Source organism: Colias eurytheme, chromosome 3 (assembly GCF_061535395.1).
Source record: "Colias eurytheme isolate Ceu_HAF_F1 chromosome 3, ilColEury1 Martin Lab GWU primary, whole genome shotgun sequence".
NCBI lineage: Eukaryota > Metazoa > Arthropoda > Insecta > Lepidoptera > Pieridae > Colias > Colias eurytheme.
In genome coordinates this window covers 6,167,128-6,175,540 of record NC_142982.1, presented here as the reverse complement: position 1 = coordinate 6,175,540, position 8,413 = coordinate 6,167,128, and the positions used below count along the sequence as shown (strand labels likewise).

The 8,413-nt window shown below is 32.2% G+C and overlaps 2 protein-coding genes across 5 annotated transcripts; one reads left to right on the top strand and one right to left on the bottom strand.

Moving 5' to 3' along the window:
- Positions 1-343: 343 nt before the first annotated feature.
- Positions 344-972, top strand: awd (nucleoside diphosphate kinase). Its single transcript, XM_090119675.1, has one exon. It carries the CDS (start codon positions 445-447, stop codon positions 904-906), a length of 462 nt encoding a protein of 153 aa, XP_089975801.1. The 5' UTR covers positions 344-444; the 3' UTR covers positions 907-972.
- Positions 973-1,420: 448 nt separating this feature from the next.
- LOC149909625 (transcription factor Clamp-like) lies at positions 1,421-6,625 on the bottom strand. 4 transcript variants are annotated; one of them, XM_090119671.1, is made up of 11 exons: positions 6,510-6,625; positions 5,981-6,173; positions 5,413-5,722; positions 5,037-5,162; positions 4,759-4,902; positions 4,244-4,369; positions 3,813-4,116; positions 3,569-3,659; positions 3,307-3,383; positions 2,851-3,008; positions 1,421-2,317 (listed from the first exon to the last, which is right to left on the bottom strand). In XM_090119671.1, exons 2-11 carry the CDS (start codon positions 6,113-6,115, stop codon positions 2,166-2,168), a joined length of 1,623 nt encoding a protein of 540 aa, XP_089975797.1. In that variant the 5' UTR covers positions 6,116-6,173; positions 6,510-6,625; the 3' UTR covers positions 1,421-2,165. The 4 variants fall into 4 exon arrangements, with proteins under 4 accessions (XP_089975797.1, XP_089975800.1, XP_089975799.1 ...); XM_090119674.1 differs by having other exon boundaries at positions 4,244-4,339; XM_090119673.1 differs by having other exon boundaries at positions 5,981-6,139; positions 6,510-6,611.
- Positions 6,626-8,413: the final 1,788 nt, after the last annotated feature.

The window sequence follows — 8,413 nt, the reverse complement described above, 5'->3', positions numbered from 1 at the left end:
GTTGTTCACTTAGTGCGTTCGAAAAGATTTTTTGCAATCTTGTAATACTGAATATGAGTTTTCGTCACAGTTTTCGTATATTAAAAGATCACGAAAGAATGCTCTTGCTCTAGCTCTAGCTTTATGTTCGTGTGGTCTGAATCATAATTAAAATCTCTTTTAAAGAATATAGAAAAGAAATCATATAGAAATGAACAACAATGAAAGACAGGTATTTTTTTTAAATGTGTATTTTGATTTTTGATTCATCCGTACGTGAATGGTCAGATTTATTTTAAATTATCGATTTTTTAATAAGACCGGTTGTCTATGACATATGTTACGTCATCTCTAAAAATAACAATTTCCTCTTCCTATTCTGTCACTGACTGGCTGTCGACGACGTTGTAACTCCACATTGCCGTCGGTATTTTTGATAACCTTTAAATTTTTACTTCTTTTAAAATGGCAGAACCACGTGAAAGAACCTTCATCATGGTAAAACCCGACGGCGTACAGCGCGGTCTCGTCGGCACCATCATTGAACGTTTCGAAAAGAAAGGCTTCAAACTGGTAGCCCTGAAGTTCGTGTGGCCCTCAGAGGAACTTTTGCAGAAACACTACAGCGACCTTTCTGAGAGACCTTTCTTCCCCGGTCTAGTGAAGTACATGAGCTCTGGACCCGTCGTGCCCATGGTATGGGAAGGCCTTAACGTAGTTAAAACTGGACGTCAAATGCTCGGTGCTACAAACCCAGCTGATTCTTTACCCGGTACTATTCGTGGTGATCTCTGCATTCAAGTTGGCCGCAACATTATCCACGGATCCGACGCCGTAGAGTCTGCTAAAAAAGAAATCGCTCTCTGGTTTACTGAAAAGGAACTGGTTGGCTGGACCCCAGCTGCTGAAAACTGGGTTTACGAATAAATTATTTAACTGTGTTATTCCAATTATCATGTAAGCTTCACTCAATAAAATATGTTATAAATTATACATATTTCGTTTTTTTTCTTCTACCTATAGTAAATTTTAATTTCCCAAGCTATTTCATTGTCACACCTAGGAAATGTATTTATAAGATAATGTGTATTAGTTTCAAAATTAAATGTTAGTATTTTTTTCCATACATAAGTAGAGAAAATTTTTTAACTTGTATGATAACTTACAGATTTTTTTCTTAATCTTGATCTTTTTTTATTGTTTGATCTCTTGAATGTTATCTTGTTAACTATAGTAGGATGTGTTTTAAAAAAAAATAAGAATAAGACACAAAGCAATGTTTTGTCATCTGCCTAAAAATCGCACTTTTTTAATTATATTTTTTCAGATTTAAACATCTTCAGCTAAATCAAATCTATGTATAGATTGTCCCACCACACTTACCGAGTCATTCCAAGCACACGTTTATATGGAGCATATATTAATAAAACAAATATTAATTTTCACATTTTACTTCTTTATTTTATTTAAAAATGCTAACTTACAAAATGCATCATTTTGATGCAGGATAGTTTCTCTGGATGAGCTGTTTTAAACATATATAAACCTAAAAGTATAATGCCTACACGATTCAGTACTAATCTATTGCATAAAATATTAGTGTAAATAGCAACTCATCCATTAAAACATGTTACAAGCTAATACTAAATCACATTTTTACATCTAGTCTTGTTGGAAATATATTTACAAGGTTCATTGTATATTTAAATTAGTTTAGTACAAGTAAACTGTGCTGTTATAAAAGTATTTGCTAATTCCACAGCCAATTATTCATGTAAACATTGTATTTCTACCCAATAGCATTACAAGTTATAGGCGGATAGACCAATACAAAATCTGTAAGTACTTGATCAATGATTTGAAAATATTGCTTCTAATAATAGTCCACTCTTCTATACGCTCAATCGCGGACGACTCGCCTTCATAACATTGGAATACTATACAAATCCAAATTCTACCATGAAAATTAACTATTAACTAAACATTCTCTATGTACTTTCCTATGCGAATTGGCAGTGTTTGTCTAAGCACATTTTATATTAACATCAATATTGAGTATCTTACAAGTATACTACAATGTCATTTAATATTTACAATAAATTATTTGTCTGTTGAGTATGTGCTTAAGAATATTTCAAGGAAATTTATGTGAGGACAGGAGAGGCAACTAAGGAATACTCCGCGACTCATAGAGCCTGCTCTGGACAATGTTCCACTTCTACAGCTGGTTGCGTGTTGGTTTGTTGCTGGCTCGTACCACTGGTCTGTTGCGAGTTCTGTTGCTGTTGTTGCTCATGTTGATTCTGTTGTATTTTTGCTGGCAATGGTGCAGTTTGACCTTTGGTAATGGAAATCGTTAATTAGTAACTTGAGCTATTGTTTATTTATTATTAAATATAATTGACTAGAATACGATATAAAACTGACATATGACCTCCCTTAAACATGTATATTACATAAGTAATTATGAATGGCAATAAATAAATATGTACATTCAGACACATTAAAATATTAGATAAATTGATTTAATACGTAACGTAAAAGTTACATCTTATATTATACTACTGAACAAAATAAACTGCATCAAATCATTTGGAAAAATAACAATGAAATTTTTTATTATTTGTTACAAGTATTTATAAGTTTTTAGTAATATAATCCTAATCCTAATCTTAATACTATTAATAAAGGCGAAAGTTTGTATGTATGGATGTTTGTTACTCTTTCACGCAAATACTACTGAACCGATTACAATGAAATTAAGCACACATATAGAGGGTAACTTGGATTAACACATAGGATAGGTTTTATCCCGGAAATCCCACGGAAACGGGTTTTACTTTGAAAACGCGGGCGGAAAGCTAGTGTTACCATATTTGTCATGAATTCCTCTGTGTCGTTTGAGCGCGAATCTGTCCGCGAAGGCCGCGGTGCAGATATCGCATTTGAACGGTTTCTCCCCGGAGTGCACTTTAGCGTGGTTCTTGAGGTGAGCCGCTTGACTGAAGGCTGATCCACATGTTTCACACCTGTGCAACAAAAGGAAAATTAATATTAAAGTTAATACATTCTGAAGTAGGTTTAACAGTAAAAAATTCAATACATTCTTATTCCTATTTATAAAACAATTTATTTATGTAAAGACTAAAGAGAAAAATATTCAAACACCTGTTAATTTTATCAATAATTATTTCCAAAAATATTTTTTGTTGTTTAATATACTATATTAATTATACAACAAAAAATAATATTTATATTTACTAGTATAATTAAATTGTTTTATCTTACATGAGTCTACTTATCAAGAAAATTTATGAACAAACATACTTGTAAGGTTTCTCGCCGGTGTGAATACGCCGGTGATTCCATAAAGTCGCATGTCTCGCGAAGCCTTTGTCACAGACCTAAACACAAAGCAGATTACACAAAATAAATATTTCTATTTATAGACAAATCCAATAAACTTTGACCGTAGAGAGAATAATTCATAATCCAAACAATGTACATGTGATGCAAAGAACACCATTTAAAAACAGATATTTCGTTAAATATTTTTTTAATAAGAGGGTAGTTCAATTTTAATATTTACCTCACAAACATAAGGCTTTTCTCCAGAGTGTGTCCTTTCGTGATTTTTCAAATGAGGTGACTGGGAGAACTGCATACCACAAGTATTACATCTAAAAACAAATACACATTAAAAACCAAAAAGGACAATTATAAAGACATTTGGAATAAATTACAGATAAAGATGCCCTAGGAAAAAAAGCATTTTTTTAATAACCAACGGACAACTAAGAATATTGTTTTCAGTTAGTATAATATAGATTTACCTGTATGGTTTTTCTCCAGTGTGTATTCTAGAATGATTTTTAAGATAAACAGCCTTTGCAAATGCAATTCCACATATACCACATTTAAAGTTTTTCTCGCCAGAATGTAACTTTTTATGTGACCATAGCGAGGAATATCTTGAAAAGGAACCTCCACAAATATTACAATGATATGATTTGTCTGAGTTTTGTTGGTTACTTTTATTTTTATTGCCACCCACAAATATAATACCGGACCCATTGCAGTTTTGGCATTTTGTCACTGATGCTAAGTTTCTTTTTTTCACAGGATGATGGCCGGGCACTGAAAATGAAAAATAGAAGAATTATTGTTAATACATAACTTGAATTGTATATAACAAAGGATAATTTAAAAATGAAAAATAATTAGGAAATAAAAAACTAAAAATATACTACTAAAAAGAACTCACATGGTTTCTGTTGCTGATTGTTCTGTGATGTGGACAATGGATCAACACTTGCTTGGACCCCGCTCACTCCGCTAACTTCAAACTTGGTATTGTCTTCTGCGGCCACAAATATTTGTGTTGTATTCACTAATGAAGCACAAATTTAGTGTTAGATGGTTAATCACAAATCACAAATGTTAAATTCATGTGTAGTGGCTGAATGTGATGTTAGGTTGTTATTTTCAAACATGAATAAGTAATGTCAATGAAAGTGGAAAACAGATGAATTTATGATAACATTTATTATCGGGTTTCTGGTTACTTAAATATCTACTTTAGAATCATTTTCATCATCAAGCTATTTCAGTTCAGTTACATAGAGAAAAACACATTGAGTAATGTAAAGAGTGACTGAAGTTTATGTTACTTAATTGCATCATTGCAACTATTTAAAAAATGGAATTCATTTTTTTTTGGTAATAATAGTTGGAATTCAAATATAATACTAGTTATACAAGAAAACATTTAGTACTTACTTTGATTATTTCTATGTTCCACTGGACCCTGCGCTATACAGTTTTCGCATCTTATAAGTTTAGGTCCTTTTCTTTTTGGGTTATTTGGAATGACATTCCCACATGTTATGCATTTCTGAACCTTATCTAGTAAAATAGGTTTTGCTGAAAATGAGGAAAATATCAATTATATTGTAATTTTTAACTTATGAAAAGCCTTTTGAATGAAATAAAAATTTGATTATATGTTTGTTTCAGTTTAAATATTTATGAAATATGTAATAATTGTTATTACTCACTATCCTGTAGTTGCACATGATGCTGTTGTTGTTCACTGGGGTCTGATGAAAGTATTTGTATGTGCGGAGGCATCGCCACCTCATTGGATGTACTAACTCCGGTTGCTACTACAGTGATGTTGTTATCTACAATTTAAACAGAACTTAATACATATTATATTTATAATACATGTAATTATACACAACAAGGTACCAGACCATAATGGTATCAAACCAGAATATTTCAAAAAAATTTCTCTAAAGCTTAAGCATTGATACATAGATAAAAGTTTTTATTTATTAATCTACAAAACATATCATAAACATTATATTGAAAAACATAATAAAATAAGTATATGTAGTGTAAATGCATTTATGATAGTTTGAAAGTATTTACCTGTATCTTGGGCGTGTATCCTTTTATGGGCATTTAACAGTGTTAAATGTCCAAACATCAGTCCACATACATCACATTTAAAACTAATATTGGATATGGTATTTTGTATTCCATTAGGGGCTATTTGCATTTGGTTGACCAGAGCATAGTTGTATGAGAAAGGCTGCGCTATGTAGCATGTTTTCTCATCATTGGTAGTCAACTGGGCAATATTAACACCCCCCGTAACACCGCCTGCTCCTGTTGCTGTCCCAGCATTTATTTTCCCAATCATGTTAACATTTGTAGTGTAACAAAATGTAGGAAACTCCTAGAAGAGAAAAGTTATATTATTGTTGACTGTTAAGTGAAAGTCTAGCATTTTTTGACTTAGGCAAATTGCAGTTGCAATCGTTAATAGCAGTGCTATTACGTGAAAATATTAATTAATTATACAAATTATAAATTAATTATAAACTGGTGATAAAAACTTTTTTATAAGTTCTTTTATCTAGACAATATTATTGCAAAATACCTGTCGTTTAATCATTTTAATTGATTTTATAGCTCAATATTCAAAATAATTAACCTGCTGAGCTTGTTGTGTCTGTTGAGCAGTTTTTTGCTGAACATTATCCATATTTTTCCCTTGCGACTTTTGAGTGTGTTCCTGATATTGTAAAGTAGGCACGCTCCCGGCTTGGACAGTATTAGTTGTAAACATTGTCTTCTTATTCCATTCCAACTCCTAGGGAAAAATATGGTTAACTGGATGTTGTATTCTGAAATTGCATACAATCATTTTTATATTTAAAAGCGCGGCTAAATCTTTACGCGAAAGAGAAACTTCAAAACATATCGTGCGAAGGTAACGGGAAATACCTCTTATCGTTCTACTCTACTCGTAAAAAGATTCGTTCGATGAAAGCAGTGTCTCCGTAAATAGTGCCGATATAATGAAAGAAAAGGATGACGGAATATCTATAGACGCGCTTCAAGTAAACCGTGGACGCCATTGTATAGTTATCATCAGTTGTTTAAACCGACAAGATCTATTGTATTATGAAACTACGAGAAAATACTAAATTTAACAATCTAATGACCTAAAATACTCTTACCTTATTATAGATATATATAAATTTTCATAAAATATAAAATCAAGAATTCAATGTATTATTTCTATCTCTCTTTGCAATCTCCCAATTCTCCATCTCACTGCGTAAATGAAATGGCGATACAAGTAAAATGGCGCCTCTATACAGATTATATAACATTTAACAGATTAAATAATTTTTTGGATTTTCGAATTTTGAAACTCAACTAAAATTTAACCTACAACATTAATAAAAAATACATTAAATTTAAGAACTAATAATTATACTGAAAAAGTTTTATTAAATTGTAACAGTTTTAATTAAAGCTAAGAGCGTTTTCACATTATCCGATCCGATATCGGATATCGGACGCCGATAGCCGATATCCGGTATCGGATACAATTTTCCCTTTCACATTGTCCGATACAATCGTTCCGATATCATCATGAGTGTTGCCAGGAACTTTTAGAGAAAACTAAACTAAATTGCCAGTTGATAAAAAAGGTATAATAAAAAAAAATTCAAATGATAGATCATAGTTGTTGTAGTAATACATATTAGTAAATACCTTACAAAATCTATTAAATGTATTTTTAGCAAGACGTACCTAGTCATTAAGTCATTTCTTCATATTTGTATTCTTTGTTGTAAATTCAAAATAATTTTTTGAAGTCGGTTAAAAACAAAGCACTCAATGACAAAAATACAATAAACAGCACAACCAACATCCGAGCAGGAGGAGGAGCGAGGCAGAATGAGATAAAATAAAGATAGACACTAATGTTTTCGAAGATAGTTAATTGAATTTAAGAACGCAATTTATTTTTGTTTACTTCAGTTCAGCCAATTGCCGTATATTTTAATACGGTCATTAAAATAGTTGCCGTATAAATCGTATTTTTAATGCCTATAAATACTTATATGTGTATTTTCTTAATAAAAAAAGTTTTTTTTAATAGAAAGGATTTTAGGTTAAAGCAAAGATTTTTTTTTTTAAATTAAGCGCTATAAAAGACTGAAAATACACAAAATAGTGCTTTTTTGCTGTTGGTATACTGCCTTTTCGAAAATTGAGTTGGAAACACTGAACATTATCGTCCGATAGCCGCTGGGAATATCGGTGTCGGCTCCGATATCCAATATCGGACCGGACAATGTGAAAGACAGGTACATATTTCATACATTTTACTTCCCTCCGATATCGGATATCGGCTATCGGCGTCCGATATCCGATATCAGATCGGATAATGTGAAAACGCTCTTCGAAAATATTGCATTGCCTATGGCTATCGTATCCTCATCCATTGCTTATGGTCGGGAAAATTCTAAAAAAAATAAATACAGATATTTGAAATTTAGAATGACGATATTATGTACCTTGCTGTGGTACCTTGTATCTACCTAGGCCTAGGTCCGTTCTTTGTCTACGTCTAGGTCCTAGGATCACAGATAAGGATAAAGAGGACGGCAAAGTAGGACGGTATAATATTATGTAGTCCATTTTGATGACTTCATACGTAGACATCTCTGTCTACGACTTCATATAATTTACTTTGGAAGCAAATGTAAGGCTAGCATCCTAGCTGGAACCTGCGCTGTCACTCGCGTGTTACCCAGGTATAAGAGAAAGGCATATTAAAATGTACTAATTTAAACTATAGGTAATGAAAGTCGTTTAAGAAGTTGTAGAATGTAGATATACGTTGTACAGGCTCCAAAAGTGCAATACGAAAGCCGGGAAATTGCCTGACTTATTATCTTATATCTACGAACGAGCGAGATAGCTGATAGAATAAATTTATGCGTGAGAGTGAGAGCGCAGTTCATATAAGGGCAAAACGTTCAAGGGTGTCAGCGTTTTAAACATGGACGTATAAAAAAAGACGGACGCCGTATTACGAACAAACAACGTGAAGCCACCATAGTAA

Coding starts and splice junctions, on each gene's coding strand:
- awd (XM_090119675.1), top strand. CDS start 445: ATGGCAGAACCACGTGAAAGAACCTTCATCATGGTAAAACCCGACGGC.
- LOC149909625 (XM_090119671.1), bottom strand. CDS start 6,115: ATGTTTACAACTAATACTGTCCAAGCCGGGAGCGTGCCTACTTTACAA. Junction 5,723..5,980: donor AGACACAACAAGCTCAGCAG/GTTAATTATTTT, acceptor TTTCTCTTCTAG/GAGTTTCCTACATTTTGTTA. Junction 5,163..5,412: donor GATACACGCCCAAGATACAG/GTAAATACTTTC, acceptor TTTAAATTGTAG/ATAACAACATCACTGTAGTA.